The sequence below is a fragment of the Fulmarus glacialis genome, unplaced genomic scaffold (assembly GCF_000690835.1).
Source record: "Fulmarus glacialis isolate BGI_N327 unplaced genomic scaffold, ASM69083v1 scaffold36005, whole genome shotgun sequence".
Classification (NCBI taxonomy): Eukaryota; Metazoa; Chordata; class Aves; order Procellariiformes; family Procellariidae; genus Fulmarus; species Fulmarus glacialis.
This window is the reverse complement of record NW_009215570.1, coordinates 1-22198: the sequence shown is the minus strand read 5'-3', so window position 1 is coordinate 22198 and position 22198 is coordinate 1. Positions and strand designations below refer to the sequence as shown.

General features: G+C 34.4%; 1 protein-coding gene across 1 annotated transcript in view; it reads right to left on the bottom strand.

The window, feature by feature from the left end:
• The window catches only part of LOC104077678 (dynein heavy chain 7, axonemal-like), a gene marked incomplete at both ends in the record, with an annotated part of 29447 nt that extends 7442 nt beyond the window's left edge, over nucleotides 1–22005 (bottom strand). Inside the window, 21 exons of the mRNA XM_009578988.1 lie at nucleotides 449–589; nucleotides 1109–1281; nucleotides 2259–2451; nucleotides 3318–3510; nucleotides 4429–4643; nucleotides 5961–6106; nucleotides 6304–6451; nucleotides 6790–7031; nucleotides 7167–7307; nucleotides 8885–8974; nucleotides 9418–9549; nucleotides 10360–10536; nucleotides 11743–11823; nucleotides 12277–12439; nucleotides 12775–12908; nucleotides 13730–13924; nucleotides 15886–16047; nucleotides 16138–16330; nucleotides 17955–18133; nucleotides 19325–19624; nucleotides 21750–22005. Coding sequence (XP_009577283.1) covers nucleotides 449–589; nucleotides 1109–1281; nucleotides 2259–2451; nucleotides 3318–3510; nucleotides 4429–4643; nucleotides 5961–6106; nucleotides 6304–6451; nucleotides 6790–7031; nucleotides 7167–7307; nucleotides 8885–8974; nucleotides 9418–9549; nucleotides 10360–10536; nucleotides 11743–11823; nucleotides 12277–12439; nucleotides 12775–12908; nucleotides 13730–13924; nucleotides 15886–16047; nucleotides 16138–16330; nucleotides 17955–18133; nucleotides 19325–19624; nucleotides 21750–22005 — 3654 coding nt within the window. The remainder of the gene's footprint in view (nucleotides 1–448; nucleotides 590–1108; nucleotides 1282–2258; nucleotides 2452–3317; nucleotides 3511–4428; nucleotides 4644–5960; nucleotides 6107–6303; nucleotides 6452–6789; nucleotides 7032–7166; nucleotides 7308–8884; nucleotides 8975–9417; nucleotides 9550–10359; nucleotides 10537–11742; nucleotides 11824–12276; nucleotides 12440–12774; nucleotides 12909–13729; nucleotides 13925–15885; nucleotides 16048–16137; nucleotides 16331–17954; nucleotides 18134–19324; nucleotides 19625–21749) is intronic.
• Nucleotides 22006–22198: the final 193 nt, after the last annotated feature.

Below are 22198 nucleotides of genomic sequence, written 5' to 3'. Positions count from 1 at the left end.
AAGGATAAAAGAGAAAGACGAGAGAAAATGAAAAACAAAGACAAAAGCCTAGAAGTTGCTGGGATGGCACATTACTGTCCTAGATTTCTTTCTGAAATGTTTTCTTAAATAACAGCAATCATTCTTGACATAGGATGCTATGTAGCACTACCCAGGTCCTTTAAAGGGAGTCAAAGACATATCATTGACAAAACCATTGATTTTAATAAACATAGGAACATTGTTTTCATAACATGTCCAAAGGCTATACATAGTATTGATACATGCACTCACATAGTCTTTCACTTATAAATATTATCAGTATTAGAAATCCCCAAACATTCATGATCTGACTGCTAAGGCTGTATTATCAATATGCACAAGAACATGTTATCTCATCAGTACCTTTTTCCATTATAAGAAAATCATTAGTTTCTGTTATTAAGAGACTTCACAAAAATGAGCTTACATGAGAAGATTACAACACAGCAAAAACGAGAAGAGCAGCTTGTCCTTTTCAAACAGTGAACGACACACATTGCAATACAAATTGTATGTAAAGTGGTCATTTAGATATCGAAGTCGCTTCTCCAAAATTTTGGATTTGTTACTAAAAAGAAAAGAAGTAAGAAACTGAGATTTCAACTTGAATAGCCTAGGTAAATCAGTTAAGAAATCTAAATCTATTTAGGGTTGCAGAGGAATTATATTAGGCCCATATGCTCCACAACGGACTTAGATGCCCATTTCCCCAAAATTTCAATTATACTCAATGTTTTACAGCTCTTTTAAAAGTCCCAAGCAAAGTAATGAGCTGAAATTAATTTGCCAGTTAGGTGGTGGCACTCATAGTGTTCTTAATGAAGCCTAATTCAGAATCAGACTTCACCCTTTCTGTAAGTCACATTCTTAAAAATACTTAAATAAAGCACGTGCTTACAGTTCAAACAGTAACATTGTTTGCTCAAACAGTAACTAAAAAGAGCATTTACTTCATTAACAAATCATATTTTGTTTCAAAAACCTGCATTTAATGAGGGATAAGAGGTAAATGGTTTCAAAATGGAGGGAACTGTTCATAAGATGAGAATGAAAACATCTTATTTTGCACCAGAAAGACTGTATTTACCTATCATGAATAGAGTTGATGAAGAGGTTAACAAACCAACTAAGGGAGTACTGGTACATGGGATCAATGTTTGCCAAGTCTGCAATACTAAAGAACAGCACCGATGAATGCTTTGCAATAGGTCGATAACCTTCTCGAGATTCAGCTATTTTAAGTTCTGTTTTCTCTGCAATCTAAATATGAATAGCAGTTGATAAAGAAAAGCTTTCAATATTCTCTTTTGTACAAAAATGTTACTACTTAATAATATTGCTAAAATACCTCTATACAGCACTTTATAACGCCAGAGTAAGAGAACTTTTATGTTCCAAAATGTACAATCACAGTAGGTGATAACTACACTAGGTAAAATGAGTACTTGCCCTTAATATAGTACTGCCTATCTATTTACCTATACTACAGGATGCAATAGTCAAAACAGAGGACAAAGGAGGCACAACAGTTTTGATGCAACATTTAGCATCAAAAGTATCAATCTTTATCTCTGTAGTATTTGAAAATACGGGTAACTTCAGACTGGTTATGTATTTAAGCTCTAGTTATTCTACTGTAAATCAGCTTTATACAAAACAATACTTTGAATATAAAAAGGTTTTTCAAAATTTGACCATCAGACATATTGTGAGATTACATTTCATAGGCATTAACAAATAGCAGGAAGGCCAACATCAGCTTAAAGAAAACACTAGTATTGGATTTCTGTTAAGTCTATAGTAACTAAAAAAAAAAAAATCTTTATTCTCTTATCAATGTTATTTAGCTCTCATTGACTTCAGCTGGTATTTCATGCATTAAATATAACAAAAGAATCTGGGCTTGCATACCCATTATTGCTCACCCAGATTATTAATGTCTCCCTGTATATTTTTGTTTTAAAAAATTAGTTCCTTCACCTTAGCTTCAGAATTTGTTACATTTCACTCACTCCTTATAGATAGATACATATTCTTTAAAATATTTTTAATTAAAGACTGAATAAACCATCAGTGAAGATTCGAGAACAGATCCAATTTTATTTCTCTTCACATTTCACAAGCACAGAATTTCCTCCTTGTGCTTTGCATCTAATTTGCACTCCTTCTGCTAGCCGCAAATTTTAACATTTGATTTCTACATATTGTTAAGGAAAACACATATACACACTCCTTACCTGCTGTTTTTTTGTGATCTCATTAGCCATTATTTTAGCAGAATCCAAGACCTTGATAGCAGTCTCGTCTTCTAGAATATTGCCTTCAGATGAATGTAAGGTTTCTAAAATTTTCTTCTCAATTTCTTTTAGATGCTTTTTATTGGCTGCAGATTGAAGGATGAGGGCATTTCTTTCCTCTTCTAATTCTGGTCTAATGAAAAAAACACATACAACAAAAACAGTCAATGTTCATCTTGCACTGACTGTAAAGCAGGCCCATGAAGATGACTCCCTCTTCCTACAATCAATATTTGTGAATGTTCTCTTTTAGTTTAAATAGGTTGTTACTGTTCAGCAGATGTTTATAACTCTGAGTATAGATTTCTTGGTGTAACTTCAGTTCAGTATTTGGATATGATGGTCTAAACCTTAATATCCTAGCGTTTTGCATATGTCAGCACATCCTAGTTTTCCTTTATTATATCTCTGCTGCCTGAAAAAACACCATGTGATATATGGAAGAAGTTTACTGCTAGAAACGCTTTTTTAGCAAACAGAATTTAGCCCAATTGCATAGACATTTCCGTACAACCTAGAAACTACTTCTCTGTATCTCTGTGAGGGTTCAGATAAGACCAATAATCAGTTTCAGAGGTACTGTGCATTTATTTCTTATGAAATTAAAACTAAATCCTCATAGTTCTGCATCCTTGCCTGGCAGCTCAGTCAAATTGCAAAAATCACAATAATGATTTAAACTTCAAATAATATTTACATAGTTTTCTAACAGTCAAAGGAGTATTTCAGGAGAAAATTGCCATGAAAAAACCAACAATTTTACATCTGCTATTTTAATTAACTTGTGGACACTTACCCCACAGTAAACATGACAATCTGTTTCCCTAACAAGCTTTTTAGATATGACAACTAGAAAAACAACTTTTTTTTTAAAGCTGTTACTGAGCAACATTTGCACCATGTAACTTTCATTTTGCTTTACAATAAATTCAACTCTCATTTCCTTGAAATTACGCCGTAAAAAATTTAAATGGCTATTTGCCATAAAGAGAGACTTACCTCTCTTTCGCTACGACAATACCTAGCAATTGGTCTTCAAGTCCCTCTGGTGTTATCATAAAATTGAGTAAAGAAACTTTTGTAGCAAGTTCAGGCATATAATGTGGATTTCTCAGTTTTGTGGTAATAAAAAACTTGAAATCACTGGAATACTCAATAATGGTCTCACCAAGCCTGATACACTCCATGCCTCCTAAAGTTAAGATGAGAAATGTTAAGAAAATCATTTTCTACTTCAATTACTTACAGAAAAAAATTACTTTTGTGATTAAATAAAAGCAAATTTCTTGTCAATGACAAATCTCCTGAAAAGTAAAAATAAATAAATAAATAAATCTGATACTCTGAATAATTCTCAGACTTCAGTGAGGCCACATTTTACTCCTAGCAGTCAATCCAATTACTACCGTAGTTTCAATGTACATATACAATACTGGAGATGGTAACAGAGAGCCTTATTGATATTCTTACAGACTATTTTTTCATTGAATTACCTGTCTGAAATACGAAACTCAAAAAAAAAAAAAAACCAAAAGGAAAAAAAAAAGTGTTTGAGCTTTTCCCTCTCTTTTTTTTTTTTTTTAGTATGAACATGAAAACCAGTGAAGATAAACTATATAAGAAGTATCTGCATTTTTCTGTCTTTTTCCAGGAGGAAAAGAAAGCAAAGTTGAAAACCAAATTCATAGCTACTTAGCAAGTTTCAGAGAAACACAGGAAAATTGTGCCTTAAGCAAAATGCCTTGAGAGTTTGCTTTTCTTGATTTGTACAAAATTTAGTAAATATTAGTATTAGACTAAAATATATGAAAATGAACAAGCAAAATATAATTGCGCTGAGAATCTTCTCTTTGCAGAGTCAAGTGTCTTCATTTAGTCTCCTATAGTCACATGGTGAAGATTTTCACATAAAACTATCATGGTATCATTATATATGAATGATATCTATTTAAAAATAAAAAAAACCTTCAGGCTGTTGTGAAGTTACCTTCCTGTTACCACAGGCAGCAGAAAACCAGAGAGTAATAAGAAAAACGTCAGACATTACCACAGATTATAAGATGAACATTAATGTAACCTACTTCAGGGTTCAAAATTAATTTTGATCTACCTTGTTTAAAAGTTTGTCTAAGTAGCAGAGGTTCAAGTAATGGGTCTAGTTCTTCTCCAACATTTTCTAGCAGAAGTGGAGTTCCAAACTGAATGCAGTTCTCCAGGGTTCTCATATAATCTGTGTCACTGATCTTGATAACATTCAGGCGGTTTTCCTTCTCAAAATTCTTGATCCATTTATTTGCTTGACCTTGAGGATCAATCATTAATGGCCTAGAACATAAAAGACAGTTTTCTCAGTGCTGCAGGAGTTTTTCGAAATTTTAAACTATTTTAAAATGTTTCTGTGTCAGGCTGTCAAGAAAAAAGTGATACAGTTTTGATTCTGTTATTTTAAGAGATAGGTGAAAAATGGAAGTATAGGTGTTTCATCACAATTTGAAAAGTAATACCAAAAATAGTTTTAAGAGTTGCAAAAAATGTTCGTAACATTTTTCATAAAATACACCAGAATGCAGAATTTTTGTAAAATCTTGTTCTGCCTCTCCCCTGGAATTCTCACTATCTAGAATTCATTTATTTTTACAAATTTTGAGTTCTTTCTCATATATTTTTTCACTTAAAAAAAAAAAAGTCAACAATTACTTGCAATTTAAATCTGAGATGTTGGTATATCAGCCAGTATAAGACTGGAAATGTAAGTGGGGCAGGGAAAGGTGACAATATTTTAATTTTGTTCAACAGATTTGTCCCCCTTTGTACTTGCTGATTTCATCTATATGTATGTATTTTTATAGGCTTGAATGGTATCAAACACCTCCTCTAACTGCACCTCAGAGAACTAAACAACATTCTAAAAATGGAATTACACACTATAATCTGAATAGAATCTGAATCTATCACAAAGACTAATTCTTAAGAGAACACAGATCACAAGAACATCACTAGAAAGTTTTATAATCTTTATTTCTACTGAGTGCAGATTATTTGCAGACAGCTATCGCAAGGTTTCATATAATGTAATAGATATCATCCTTAAAATAAAATTTCAGTTGGAATAAAAAAAAAAAAGTTGTTAAAGGACCTAAAAGAATCCTTTATATAGATGTGAGTTTCACATACAATAGATACCTGTAAAACATAAAAATGTCATCTGATGGCCTTATACATGTAAGAACCTGAAGTGGACTGTGGTATCTGGACACATACATAACCTGAATCTTATCATTAAACATGTAAAGCATGAGGATTTCTCTGCAGTTCTAAAACCGATTCTTACAAATACTTCATTAGCTAGTAACAGGACAAAAAGGTACAATATTTTAAAAAAACCCCAAAAAACCAAAAAACCAAAGAACTTTATCCAAGAGCACTGCACCTCCTGAAAGGAAAGCTTTCAAGTAACTACATACACAAATCTCTGAAGTGTTATACCTCTTAAATTTCACAGGAGCTGGATATAAAAATTCCACTCCTCTTTCAATTACATTGTCTCTACAGAAGCTACATTGTCTCTAGACATTTTGTTTGCTTTTTTTAAAAAAGTGAAAACTTGTTTGGATTTGAAAATTAAACCTTTTTGTCACCTACCAACGTCTTGAATTGTCAACAATGACCCCATTGTCTACAGAAAATGTGTCTGTTGGCAAACCAGCAATATTCCAGGCTCTTATTTTTATTGGGTCACCAAGAGTCTTACTCAAAGAGAAATTCTCAGAACAAGGGATATTTTTCTCCTGGGAAAAAAAAGAAAAGAAAACCCCATTTATCTTTATTCCATTTTCTTTACAACTTCTATTAAATGCCACTGAATCCAAAGTGACTATGTGCATTTCCTTTTAAGAGTTTGAAATAGGACAAGCAATTTTTGAGGCTTTCTGCAGTTGTCTGGAAAAAAGCAAACACTTATTTAAATCTAAGTTAACCTCCTAACCTTGCACAGTTTGCTCCAATCTTTGGTACATTCTTGTCGAAATCCAGCAGTAAAAGCTCCCAGATATGCTATCACACCAGCTGATATCAGAACATCTCCTGTCAAATTATCATATGTGTCTTGAAGATCATTTGCAGCATTATTCCATCTACGACAAGCAGAAGATACAGAAAAAACATGGTGCTGAAACCTGCACATTAAAGATACTGACGATAAAAATCAACCTTTTTTGTTGTTGTTTATCTTAACTTCAGGTGGAGAATAAGGACACTGTGTTTATGTATTTTATTCTCATTTTGAAGACTTTCTCTACAATTCTCCCAATGTTGCTGCCCATATTTTTACATTACAAACAATTAGGAATCTTTCCAGGGCCCAGACTGTTACACTCTTCAGCCCTCAGACAGAGATACAGCTCAGAGAACTGAAGTTCAAATTCTATTTCTACACTGGCTGTTATATCTGACATTTGAACTTTAACCTGACCTTGATTTCTCTCCACCAAGGCCTCCAATCAACTTCTCTGCTCGTTCTAGTTTTTTAGCACAGAGATCAACCTGGAATTCTAAACGAGCCTTTTCTTCCGTTTTTTCAGTGAAGGTTTGTTCCAAAGCAGCCAAATGATTTTCAACTGCTGCAAGTTGTTCTCTCTTCTGATTCAAGAGTGTCAGTGTCTCTGCTAAGGACTGCTGTGCCTCTCTCAAACGATCTTTCTTGGGTGCAACCACCTATTCAATTAAAACAAATACACAAATGCTTAAAGCACATTTTTGTAACTTTATTCTTTAATTCAATGCTTAGGGTGAATATACCAAGCAGAGGAAAGATTTCATAGCACTGAGGGACTAGAATCAAAAACACACCTTTGCAACCCTGTCGTACACTTCCATTGCCGTAATCCATTTACATAAACCTTCTGCTGCCGAGGAAGCTTTAGCCACCTTTTGTGGATCAAACTCAGGATTAGTCAAGTATTCAGCCCGAATCTTCTGCATGACAGCTGCCTGGATAACAAAAGCATTATAGCTCATCAAAGTCTTGTGGCTGACACTTTAAAATTACACTGATTCACTGCCATTTCTCTGCACAACGAAGTGGGAAAGAACTACTCAGTATTAATTGTGGTAGAAACCACTGCTCATTTATTTCTTTTGATTTTCCTATCACACTTCGTGGTCTTTTCCTGGTTTCATCCTAATCCTACCCTTATTCTTTATAATCATGCATTTGGTATGTCTTCCATTTGACAGCTACCTAAGTGCTAAGAGCATTACAGTCACATAGAAGTCTTAATTTACGCTGTCCCTTGTGCAAAACATGCTAATTTCATTATTTGCTATCTTTTCTCAAGACACAGCTGTTGGGGATCATTATAAAAATGTATTTCTACTAATGTAAAACAAAATCTAAATGAACTATATTGCTTGTGCCTACTTTTGGGGACCAGTTTTATAAAGGGCAAAGCATATTCAGTTTCCACTGAATTGGGCAAACAGCAAGAATCGCACTCTCAGATAGTAAGATCTTACTATCACACTCTCGGATAGTAAGTAAGGGGGAGATGGTAATATTTTAAATAAAGTTGTATAGCTAGTACATTTCTGCATTTATTGTGTATCTTCTATTATACTTAGCAAAATATTACCCATTTTGTCAGCATTCATTCAATCAAAATAATACAATTAGAAACAGCCATTAAGAAGAGCACCAATGTCGGCAGTTATTTAAAAATAGAAAAAAGTTTATAATGCCAGAGTAATTGATTTAGAAAAACTAGTACAAAAAAAGGCATAGAAAGGTTGGACAGGGATCAAGTGTTCCCTGGTTCCACAAAAAAACCCCAGCCAAAATCCGAAACAGAATACATGAAATGAGGCTAAAAGGATCCAGGTTCAGAAGAAACAGAAAGAGATAGTTCTTCATACCACTTAAAGTAGACTTCTGGAACGCTTTGTAAAAAGATCTTGTAGATACAGAAAGTTTACATGGGCTTAAGGCGACTAGAGAAATTACACAAGAGAGATCCACTGAAAGCTAAACTAAACACACAGAAACTACATCTAGCTTTGAAGTCCTTCATTTAAAGTGCCAGAGGCTGGAAGAATATTTGGAGAGATTATCATATATACTGTTCCTACTTCCAAGGCACTTGCTTATGGCCATTTTTGGACACAGGATAATGGACAGGACAGACTATTTACTTTGATACAGTTTTTGTATGTGTTATTTTTACCTTTTGATGAGATACCTATGAATTGCAAAGTTGGAAACATTTGTGCACAGAACATTCAAATAGAAGATAGGCTCTATAGAAGCCTTAGAAATTCCCAAAGGGAATTCTAAAACCTTCTGAAATGCCACTTAGGAAGCTCACCCTGAGGAATTTTGACTCACTTGCCATGACCATACTCATCCTATAAAGATACCCTATCATATCGTAAAGATCCTTGGTCATAACAGAAGTAGAGTAACTTGGGACTAATGAGGCCTCTGATATAGTATTTTCTAATTTTTTTTTTTTCTCCCTGCAAGAAAGTATCTACATGGTAAAAATCACTGAAAAATTAGACAGAAGTCTTACTGGAATATTGTCCTTGTCATACTCTTTCAAATCCTTTAAGAAATTCATGTCACCAAGCAGTTTCTTGCTTGGAGCCCAGTAATCCAAAATCTACAAAACACAGTAGGAAATATCTTTTCAAGCTTTAAAACAAACACAGAAACAAAAATGACAAATCTCTTTTAATTAAAACTCATGCATATTTAATACTGATGACCTTGTATCTCCTTGAGACGTCAATAAAGGAAAAAGTCTATCAGATCAAACATTTCCTCCAAACTATACCTAAAGCCAAAAACTGAACAGTGTCTGAGGGAAGAGTTACGTATTATCTATTATCTATATACGAGTCAAGCAAATTAAACGTGTTCTCTTTGCACATTACAAAACTTAGAAAATTTGGAATTCTGGAATTTTTCAGTAAAATAATGGATGGAGGCTGTAAGTACTCGCCTACTTTAGTGGACCTTGGGTGATCTTGTTTATTGAACAAGTGCTCTGTGTTGAGAAGAACATGAATTACACTTTTATTTGAAACTTGTCTGCCATTTTACCTTGCCTCCAGTCCCTGAAGGATCTGCAATTTTTTCAGGTTTTATGTCTTTCATGACACAGACAGCAGCCATGACAAGCTTGACACCAGATGGAGGATTTTTCATTGATTTGACAATTGATATATCAGAAGGCTAAAATAAAAATTACATTTAAAAAAATTATGACAGATGTTATGCCTTTCTCACCACTAAGATAAATGAACTAACAGAAAAAAAAAAAAAAAGGGAATTATAACACCATTACCAATGAACATAATTATAGAGGGCTTTTAGCGGGGATGATACACTGTTAGCAAGACAATTAACAATATCCATCAATGTATCCTATGCAGGGGAAATAAAAAATGAAATAAATGCTAGTAACTGTAAACTAATGATTAATTAAAATTATGTTTTAAAAAGTCCAGGTCAGAGTATTTTTTTATATACTTCCATAAGTGTCATGTAAGACATCTCATATACTTCATAACTCCTACTAAACTACCTTTTACTGTACTAAACTCCTGCAGGACTTTCTCAACAATACTGCTTTCAGATCATGTCTAAGTCATGACAAGGACAAAACCTTTAAACCAAAGATCCAGATAATTCTTAGCCATAAACAAATGCCATGTTAGACATTGGCGGTGAACATTAACTTAGCTGAAAGAGGAAATTCAGTTGATACCACTGCTGGTAACTTCAGGTTTAGGTTACTTTTCCCACAAGTGGGCTTTCTTGCAAATAAACAATTTCTTAAATGCACACCCTCCCTTTGTATTCTGAGTACATGAAGAGGAAATATACTGAACAATGACTGTACAGGTCCTCTCCTTTGCCAAAACCGAGGAAATTTAACTCTTTTCCAATTATTTTCATCTTAGTGCATTCTTTCCCAAACAAATAGAAGAGTTTCATCAGGTTAAATAACTCTTTCAAATGCTGAAGTTTAGATCAGCTTGCCTTCAAAGTGTCAAGAGCATCAAGTGCAGCCTCCAGGGCTGGGATCGCCTCTGCCAGGTCACTCTCACATTCATTTTTCAATGTCTGAGCTTCTTCAGCTTTTTCTGTAGCAATTTCTTCATCTACTTTTACAGTTTTTCTTTTCTGTTCTACTTCTGCAGATTCTACTTCTATAGTCTAAAGAAAAACACATGGGTGACTTTCCTATTGAGCAGTGAACAACCAAACAAACTGAAATTACCTAGTATAGCACTTATGGAATACTGTAAAATGTAAAGAGAAAACTGAAGTATTTCAATATTTTCATATATTTTCAACTTACGTTAAAGGAATCATTTGTTTCTTAGCATAACACAACATCATCATGGAGCTTTAACAGTAGGTAAACTGCATGAAATTAGATTACTGTCAATAAAAGCTATTTAAAATACGTTTGAATTTCAGGAGACAAGAAACTCTTCATGTTTGTGCATCGGGCTGTAACTAAAAAATGATTAGCTTTTATAATGAGTTTTCATAGCTTCAGAGTCTATGACATTGACTACTGAAACTTATTTTCTTTTCAGTGATGAGTCAAGCCTTCATCCAAGTACTCCCTTTTCAGTTCTACATAAGTGGCATCTAGTTTTCTTAGAGGTTTGTAAGAGCAGGTAAAAGAGATATCACTGTGACACTTACAAATCAGAAGCAAGTGCATAAAAACATCAATCAAATCTTGCTTTTTTGTGATGCAACAGTAACATACTAGATAAGTGTATTTTCACAGGTCACAATTTTCAAAAACACCTAAGAGATTGATTCCTACATCCCACTAAATTTCTACAAAGTTAATCCTTTTTAGGATCCTTTTAAAAATCAAGCGTATAATCCCTGTGCATGCAAAGACAGACTGTGCAAAGCTGTTCTTATTTATTTTGTATGCTGAAGAACTATTTGTGGGTTTCGCAATGTTTGTGAATGATCTTGGGAAATCCAATCTAACCACTATTAGCATGAAAGTTCCTCTAACATCCTTCAGTATGGAGCTTAGGCAAGGACTGTATATCCAGAGTCTGTATCTTACATAAAGAACACAATTTTCTTCCAGTTCTAAGGATATATGCATAAATAGTGGCAAGTTTCACAATACTGCAAACCCCAGTAAACAAGAAGTGAGCTCAAAAACCTGAACTCAACTCGTTTTCTGAAAGTCACATATCAGCAACCTTATACAGGCATATTCTTTAGAACCTGTCTACAATCAGCTGAGATACTGAAGTAGAAGTACATTGTACGATTAAGATTCCTCATTCAAAGCTAATTATTACAAAGGTGAAATTATGGATCCCAAGAATACACATGCTTACATTAAAAACCACAAAATTTGTATTTGTATAACTCTACCTTCATCATGTTTGCATTATCCAATTTAGCTTCTTCCAGTTTGGGCTGCAGCTGAACTAGTTCTTGTTTCATCTCACCAACCTACACATACACAAAAGAATCAGGTAGGATTCAGAAGTGCCAAGTACAATTTCCAACAATTTCTATAAGACCTAGATATTACCTAATGACTAATTTATTGATAGAAGGAAGTAACATTCAGTTTCAAATCAAAACACTTCAGAGACTTATTTTTATCTCATATGTACAAACTCTAATTTTAAGAACTATGTTCACATATAGTCACCTGTTGACCATTTAGGAAAGGGAAGCTCTGTTCATATACTGCTTAGCAATACATGCTCAGAGGTCTGTGGCCTCTAGCACAACTGCTATGACTGTAGGAAAGAAAACGCAAAATACATTTCTTAGAGTTTTACTGTTGAAGATCGAGCTAAACAAAATCTGAAGTAATGTTTTGACTGACTTCTCCAGGAAAAGACCTGCTTTTGCCAAACATTCTGTATTTTCAGTTGCATTTTTGTCCTAACTCACTTGTGATTCAGCAAAAGCTAGTTTATCTAGTCCATTCACATATTTCTTCTTGGCTTTCATTACAGTGTCTCGTTTCTGAGTAAGAAGTTTCCGAAACGCAGCAATAAGCTCAAGATAAGAAGTAGGAGTAACATAATTATGGCGTCCCAGACTTTGCAAGAACCTATTAAAAAAAAAAAAAAGTACCTTTAAGTTTTGTTTTCTTTTTTTAGTTTAACTATTGTTAGCAAAGTTATGTAACTGTTTGACAAAAAATAGGAGTAAGCAATTTTGACAATTTTATATAATATTTTTATGCAGGCAGATAGTATACATTAACTTTTAAGACATAAATGAGTAGTAATGAAACTCAATCACCCATTGTTTTGTTGTTTCTTATTTCTAAAAATTCAACTTTTGAGTTCTCTGTTGCTCAATTTACCCCTTTCAACAGCATAATCTTTTCCCTCTTAATATTTCTATAAACTAATGGGTTGTTTTCAAAAGAAGCAAACTGACCTTACAGAGAGTGACAAAACTGAAGTATGAAAGTATTTACAGATGGGCACAACTTCCTGACGCTCACTATCTGTGAGCTGAAGTGTTTCCAAGAACTTATTAGCCACACGTTCAAGGGCATCTTCAGGCCACGGCTGAGGGAGAAATGAGGAGAGAAGCATTTGTAAAATTCAGCCATTACCAGTCTTCATACTTCAAAACAATTTTTACCACTCAAAACACCAGAATGAGACACACTAGTTTCATCTATTTCTCAAGAACAATGAACTGATATAAGGGTTAGATCAGGCAGCGAGGTCACTACCCATGCAATCTTTTCTGGCAACTCCTGGCTGATCTTCTAGTTAAAAGCTGTATATTGTCATTCTATCCAAACATTTCTGTGTCTATGTCATCCTTTGGCAGAAAAATTAATTGACGTCAGCACCAGGCCAAGCTATAGAGCTAACTGCACTTTATTGAGAGTAACATCGCTTACATTAAGGATTGTTAACTACAATAATTTTCCAAGTTTTATTCTGCTATAAAAGATCTACTGATAAACAACAGAACTTGTATTTGCTTGTCATTCCCATGATGCATGATCTGCTTAACAGGCAGCAGCAATCACAATCATTTTACAATCACATTGAAATAGTTTCTCTAGTCTTTTAAAATATACATGTTATGCGATAAAATGACAAATTACCACCACCGAACTGAGGCTATTCACTACTTCAGAAATGTAAACTTTGTAGCAACAAAATTTAAGTTTGTTTAGTTGTAGAAATTCTGAGATCTCACACCAAACAGCTCCCAAAATATTACAAAAAATGCCTATGCTATTTTAAAATTTTGAAAAACATGGAGTACTTCTATACAGAAGACAAGAGAAAATCTAACAGAACATGAACATATAGAATGTTAGAAAACTGAAGTAGTTTGTTGAGGAAACAATATAAATATTTTCACATACCTGGAACCAATCAATAGTACAGCAGTTGATGAGTGAAGGAAACTGTCTCAGACGATTGCGGAAAGCATCTCCAATTGGGCTGAATGCTACCACAATATGGAGATTTTCTTTGCAGGAGTTCACAAAAAATGCAAACAAGGCCAAGGGACTGAGTTCTTCATGTTTATTGCCAGCCTGAACTATTGCACGAACACCCTTAGGAATAATACATAGGGTAAAAACTGTTATATAATTTCTCATTAAGCACTTCTGCAATCCTGTTAATGATAGCATCACCATGAAATAAAATTTTTTATTGATAAATAAAACAGGTAGAATAAACTAGAAAAACAGAAAAAGTAGTAAATACTGTTTGAGAACAGGATTATGATATTTATCTGTGACCCTGACAAGTCATTCTAGAAATGATCATCTGCTGCTTTGAGCAACTGAGAATACGTCAAAACAAAAGCTAAAAATCCATCCCAAGATGAGTTCCAGATGGATAAGACACATTAAGATGAGACACAGGGTTAAGACACATTCTGAAAAATCAGAATTCATAATTAGCTCCCTCAAGAAATAAAGAACCATCATATTTTCTAATGATAAATATAACTATCAGGCTTAATTACAATCAGTCTTCAGTCACTCAAAGATTTAGGAGGCACAAAGAGATGAGGCAAATTACTACCCTCATTACACAAAAGCCACTACCACAAAAGCAAATGTTTTTCTCATCATGTACCCTTTAAGTGCCATATAAGTCTCCGAAACAACATTTCAAGACGTTAATTTACTAAGAACTTTTTTAGCTTTAATATTATACTGAACTATGCTGTATTTATCTAATTGTAGAGGAAGATTTAAGTTTCAAACATCAAAACATATTCCATTTGTTCATTTACCAAAACCAATAATCTCTCAAAACAAGAAACCTCTAGATTTGAAACTAAAGACTACTTCGTAAAAGTATTATTATCCTCAATTAATTAACAATCCATGAAACACTGACTATAAACCCCTAAAACTCAAATTAATCTTCCACAAAAGCATGTATATTTCACATAATCCTGCAATTAAAATAAATGACAAAAATTAGTTTAGTAGCAATAGAGAAAAGTGGAAATATTTTGATGGAACAGATTTAAATGAGTAAAAACCAAATTTGCTCCAGTTGGCATATTACGGATAGCTACCAAGTTCTAGCATACACCAATTGAATATGTCCATACAAACTGTAAAATTGTAAAAGAGCCACATTATCTTAAATATTGTTATAATATACCTGGCAAGAATGAAACAGGAATAGAGAAAGATGATTAGAATTATAATCTAACTTCTTTGCAAAATACATGGAATGTAGGTATCAACATGCTCCATAACTTAAGCCCAAGAAAAAACAATATGGTAACATTTATCAAGTGATATAGCTATTTCAATAAAGAACATTTGTGTATGTACTTTGAATGTCAACTAGAAGCATACCTAGGTAATTTATCAGTAAACATACCATAGAGATATGAAGACAGCACAGCATACAGTTCCAAATACTGTTAGCTAACATGAAGTTTCCAGCTTGATGTATACAAAGATTGATGCCCCTCCCTCCCAACTGGTGACTGCTATTTTGAAAATCCAAGCCTGATTTTAGATAGAATTTTTCTTAAAATTGCCTGAGTACATTGCATCTTTACTTCTGAGCCTGAATTCATGGACCACCCTTCCCCAACTTCCCTGTGAGTAGAAATGTCAAGACTATGAAATTCTGTCTAACAATGCCCTAGTGCCCTGGACAGCACGAGTCTATTGACAAAGGCAGGCTGTGTTTTCTCAAAAAATGTCTTTGTCCTTAACTGATCAATGAAAATATTACGATGTACATTCTTCTTCTGCACAATACACCACAAAAAATAACTATGGCCACGGGGTATTTGTGAACATTCAAAGTTCCCTACGTGCACAACTTAATGTATTTGTGAACAGAATGTCAAGTCAGAATTAAAGTTAGTAGTAGGCATAAGCTACTCCGGAAGTTTACTAATAACTGGCTGATTTACCTAAGGTCTCAAAAAAAGTCACAGAATTAAGTGCATATATCCAAAAGCCACACTTCACACTGAACTGACAAAATAGCTTAAAAGGGAGGTGACATTAAAAAGAATTTCTAAAGATACCTCTATAATTTCTTGTTTTTCATCTGCTGCAAAAAGATTAGGTACCTCCCCAGTGTTGAGGACACTGTCAACATCTTCTAAAAAGCTTTCTTCTTTAATTTGTGCATCTGTGATTATAAATACAGTTTTCAAGCCTCTTCCACCTGCATTCTTCAGAAGACTCTAAAAATGCAAGACAATTAAAATATTGTACATTCCAAAACATCCTTCCTCAAAATTAAGTCGTAATGCAGACAGGTTATTAATACTCACTTTCAGATCTTCTCTCCATTCATTTGTACCATAGGTCTTAGAAATCTCTGGTTGAAAAACACACATTTTTGCCATGAATGCTGCTAGACGTGTCAAAGATTGACGTCCACTTCCTCCCATTCCAACCAACAAAGCATTACCCCCTGGCTGCTTCAGAATACGGCTTATACGAGACAAATGTTCCAACACATACCTGTATTTGAAATGCACTGATTACCAGAATGGCAGAAATACATATACATTTGTGAACCTATAAATCTGTGAAATAAGTATAGAAGTAACATCTCCAAAACAAATTTCTGAAGGTGGGGTGGGGTCGTGGGGTGGGGGGGAAGAGGAAGAAAGGGAGTGGATATGCACCACAAAATAAAATAAAACTCACAACTCTTCTATTGTACAAATATCAGTATTTAGCTAGATTACAAATGACTACGAATTACTGAAAGGAATGGGCAGTGGTGAGAACAGGAGCACTATATGGATAAAGATGTCGAAGAAAAAGAAAACCAACAGAAATTCTCTACTTCTAAATCACAACAGTATTATCAGTTTTAACTTTCTTGAAGAATAACAGTTTAAAAACTTTTTAAAGGAACAACTGGGGAAAAATGGGTTATATAAACAAACCTCTTCCTTCCCTCTGCTTCTGACAGTGTTTTATAACTTACATGTGAAATAGATACTGGAACAACATCTTCAGAAAGCAGTATCTGCACATTACTGAGAGACCTACCTATTGTGAAAACACAAGCATAGCGTATCTTGGAATATGCAGCAAGGTCTACAGGAGATAGCCTGTTTAAGTGCGGGGCATGGGGTAGTTAAAGTAAGCTGAACAGCCGTTAAAAGTGTTCTCAAAAAAATGGTTAAAGCATTTCAAAGAGATAAATTGTTTATTTTGATTGGTTACAAAAATAAAGGACTCAAATCCACATGTTACCCATGAGATTGGACTCTAAGGCTACAGTCAGACATGCTCTCCTGGCTGTTCAGTGAGGTAACTGGGATATTGCTTATATACTCAGGAAGTGGCCTCTGATCAGAGGCTGCCAGCTCTTCAAACTCCCAGCACAGTTGTATATACAGGTACTCACAAATCCAGCTTCTCAAAATGACCTGGACTGAAATAAACTGCTATTAGAAGTGTCTAAACTAACTCTAATCACCTTCACAAAGCATTTATGTGTAAAGTTATACTGGCAAATATGAAGAGGCAGTAATCTCTAGCAATAGGGAGGAGGAAGGAGTTGTGACCTCCTAATCTGTCTCAGTTGTAGCTCTGCCTGATCACAAGCTAAGGTAACAACAGCAGCCTGCAGTCTAAAATTTCACAGGATTAGCTGCAGCACCAGGCTGGGTACCCAAAGTGGGGCATGGCTGTGCTGCACAATAACAGAGCAGACAGACGGCTATGATTGTGCTATATCTCACTCTGCACCTCACAACCTTAGAATTCTTGTCCTTGGTGAAATGAAAGTCCAGTGGCTGCAAGCAAAACTGACATCCATCTTCACCGGTAACAGAGGCCTAGCAGAAGTAGAGCACCCACCTGATATGGTGCACAATGTTTCTTTAACAACCAAAGAATATATTCAAAGTCCCTTAGGAGAAAAACTTTTCATTATTTACTTTTGGATAGAAAAAGCAGGGGCATAGGAGAAAAATCAGTTCACTTCCATCCAGAAAGGTGTAACACCACAAACACTTTTGTGGATGCATAAAGGGGAAGAGACATACAAAAAACACAGCCCACAAAATTAGATATACTGAATAATCAACTACTGCTTAAAGCTCTTAATAATACAGATCGTATGCACCTGAAAACAACAAGGTTCATTCTTGTTTTGTGGATTTGATTATATTCACCCAGACACTGCTCCACAACATCACTGAACAGCTGAATGCTTGGAATTTCAACATAGTGTCTTTCATCTCCCTCAAGTTCTGGAATCATGTAGTCACCAAAAAACAAACTTCTCATGTTTTCTTCTGTTACCTATGGTAGATATTCAACAAATTATGACGTCAAGGTTAATATTTAATGAACATATTCCTCATTGGAATTTTAGAAAACAAAGGAGAATTTAGACAAATACTCAAGACACAAGAACAAGCACTCTGAAATATTTTGACTCACAGACACTGCCCACCTCAAAATTCTCTATTTCCCATATTAAACAATATACTTACTCTTAATTTGTTCTTGGAACACAATTGGCTCAAATAGCCATTAACAGTCTCATAAGCATGACCTTCAGACTACACCAAATTTATACAGATGTATCTTTAGCAATTTTCAATATATTATGAAATGGATAACTAAGACCACAAAGTTATTTCTTCTATACATCAATGAAATGACAGGGGAAGAAAAAAAGAAAAACAGAAAAAAGGAAGACAAGGCATACAGTGTAACATGTTACACAACATTTTAAATACTAACATTTCATAACAGTTACAGAATGCTGTTTACCACACAGTAACTCAGGCTAAATTTATAAAGGGAATGTTTCTTTACCCTGTAAATCAGGTCTCTGGAAGTTCATTTAAGAGCATTCATACTTGTATTGCTCCTTGCAGGCACAGTACTATGCACAGATCCCAGCTATTTTTGTGATAGTGATTTATAAATTACTCTGGTTGTTTCTGTTATTTTATCTCCCGTTGCCCAAAGATTCACTACGTGCTGCTACGTCTCCAAGAAAAGACGTGACAGAATTTTTTTTAAAAGTTGCTCTGCTGTCCTACTGATTAATTGGATGCTTTATTTCTATGTGCAGACATCTAGGAGCTTAATAAAACACTACGCTTGATAAATTCAATTTCATAAGATATAAATACCCAGGGTTTTTTGGGTAAATCTGAAAAAATGTTGCACTGTTTTTTTTAATTGAATAAGAAACAAGTTTTTGTTTCAGTATCAGACACACAAAATTCTTTTATGGAAAAGTAGTAAGTTTACCCACATTTTAAATGAAATATTTTCTGAAAAGGGTGTTTACGTATAACAGTCAAACCCTCCCAAACATTTTTATTCATTTTTTTTTCCAAAGAAGGCATTTTGCCAAATTCAATTCAACTTTTCAAGAACATTTGATCCAAAATTTCATCTGCAATTGAGAAACTTTCTAGTCCTAAATTTTTAATGAAAGCAATTGTTTTGCAACAGGTTAAATGTGATACTCACAGGTGTGTTTCCTTGCTTCAGGTGTGCAAAAACTGAATCAAATGCTTCTTTGAAATGTTCTTTCACAATATCTTTCATTAAATTGAACAACCAGGCTCTATCACTGTCTTCCACTAGACGGTCATAGAAGACACGAAATACCTCATGTGCAAACAGCCGAATCATTACATGTTTGCTTTCAATTGATTTTCTCTTAATGAGCAAGCAGCCATGGATAACACGTGAAAAGTCACGCAGGTTGAATGTATAATGAGATTTGGCTGGTGTGGGCAAAAGATTTTTGATAGCTTTCTTATACACCTTAAGATAAAACAACAAAAAAGAACAAAATCAACAAAACAGTAACAGCGACTACATTATTATAATAGATCTTAAATGTCTTCTAAAATTGTATTTCTCCAAGAAAAACATTTCACACCTAATAAATCCTAATAATGTCTAAAGATCTCGAAGTCCTCTGAATATATCAGATGCACCTCATGCAGTTCTGGAACATATATGTACTACTAACCTAACTGCAAATGGGAAAAGTAATTGTAGCAAGTGTAAAGAAATTTGTTGTAGGACCAGGAATACCACTCAGATCTCTTGACTTCCTTTAATTATATGATATCCTCCAAGTGAAAGACTGAATGATATGCAATGGTAACTTCCTAGATTTTCAGTTGCTTAAATCTATTTGTTTGCATATCTACAAATTACTCAAAAAAAAAAAGAGAGTCAAATAAGAATGCTGTGTTTTGACTATGTTTTGCTCTAATCTGGAACGCATCAGCTGTTGTTAGCCTATGCTGTTATGACAGAAACAGCGTCACTTCTCACTGAACATAAATAACATACTGAAGTGAATGCGGACAGAGGAAACTTTTCATCTGTGTCTGTATACTCACTGGTGAAGACAATTATCAAACATCAACCTGCTAAAAAAAATGTGCAGTAAAATCAGGCTTGACTATATCCATGGTACTGAGTACACATTTCACCTGTTGTCCCATGTCCGAAGCCAATTCCAAAGCCCAGTTCTTCTATTATACTTTAATCCTAGGAGGTGTAGGGTATTGCTTACCAGGATGAAAATTCATGTTAGCACAGATTCTCTAGCAGGCAAATGTGTAAGAGTCTAACAGTATAAACAACATTTGATGCAGTCTGATGAGAAATACCTGCATGACTGTATTAAAAGACAACACTCTGAAATTGGTCTAAGACATATCCTGACAAAGCTGAATGTTTTAAATATGTGGTCAAACGCATTCAAATCGCTAGTAGCTGCTACTATTATTTTCTGTTTAAAGAAGGAAAACTTGCGCGTTTCTTGCGAATTACTTTTTTGTTTGGTTGGTTGGTTTGGAAGGATTAATTGAACTGACAAAAAGATTTCTAGTGGCAGTAGTCAGTCAGCCTTGTGATTCATACATTTAATGTATTATCTAACAATAGTTCTGAAATACCAGCTATGCAAGTCCTTGGAATGAGATGGATTCAGTCTTGAATATGTCCTTGGGTATAAGCAGAACTAGTGGAAAATTCTGAGAAAGGCCTCAGTTCTGCAGTAGAAGGAAGTCACATCCCCTGTGAAACTTCAGCCATTTGATTTTGCCTTTGAAGCTGATCAGATTTTCTGTCAGAATTTTTCATTGGTCAAATATTAGCTACCTAATGCGCTTCCATGATGAATACTTATGATAGGCAATAGATTTGTTCACACTGCTAAAGGTTTCTGCTACGTAATAAGCCAGCAAAGCTATGCTTTGATATTATGTCTGTAACTTAATGCTTCTTTGTAAAAATGTCACAAATTGCCATTCCTTTTTCTATGTGTATGGTACATCGCAAATGTGATACTTACTAAAATCTGTAACATGGAACTTCACAAAACATTTAGAAATTCAATACAGCTGGGTCTAATGGCTTTCAGTTTCACAACATTTCTCTGATGTCTTTTGTCATACTGGAGTCAGATTCTACAAAGATGCTTCTTTAATCTGCTGTGATGTGCCCATAATTAGCACAAAAACTGGGAGATGAAGGAGGAAAGTGGAGAGAATGATTTCTTCATTCTTAGTCTCTCTGAGAAGGAGTTTTGGAAGGGTTGCAACTGATATTTCCACTTTGTCTTTGCGTGTGACAGCTTCCCGTGCCTGTCTGACCCCAAAGAGATTCCAGTCTCATCTACTTGACATTATGTGGACAGGTACCTCGGAGCCCACACTAACACAAATTCAAAGACAATTTTCGTAGAATAAGAAGGTTACTGCAACAATAAAACTAAGACAATTTTGTCAAAGCAGATGAGGCTGTATGTTAAAAATAATAAGGAACAAAATATCTAAAATCTCTACTTCACCAACTAAATTATTATAGAGCCAGTGGAACTTTACCAAACAAATCAAAGGAAACTTACGTTACGGTATTTGTCTCTTACCTCTAAAGTGGCAGTGACAATTTGATTTCCAATTGTGAAGAACTCAGAAGAAAATTCACTAGTCCGTAGGTAGAAAGCTACTATAGTAGAGAAGATGCGGACCATTGTTTCATCGCTAAAAGAATTAATAGTGCAAATGTTGAAGTGTCGCAAAAATCGAGGAGTAACAGGATTCCTCCCACCGCCTGGAGGCCCCATAGCAGCAAGTAACTGTACATCAACAAGTGTAATTTTAGATGTATCCTTCAAATCATACCTTCAAAATAAATTGCAGTGTGACATTTAGATAGTTACAGATATAACACATTTGTTACAGCTTAGATGCATACATTACAGAGTATTCTCTGCATGCATAACATATGTACTTAAAAATATGTATGTTATGTATTACATACTATATTTTTATATATATTTTTATACATATTTTTTAAAACAAACAAACAAACCCC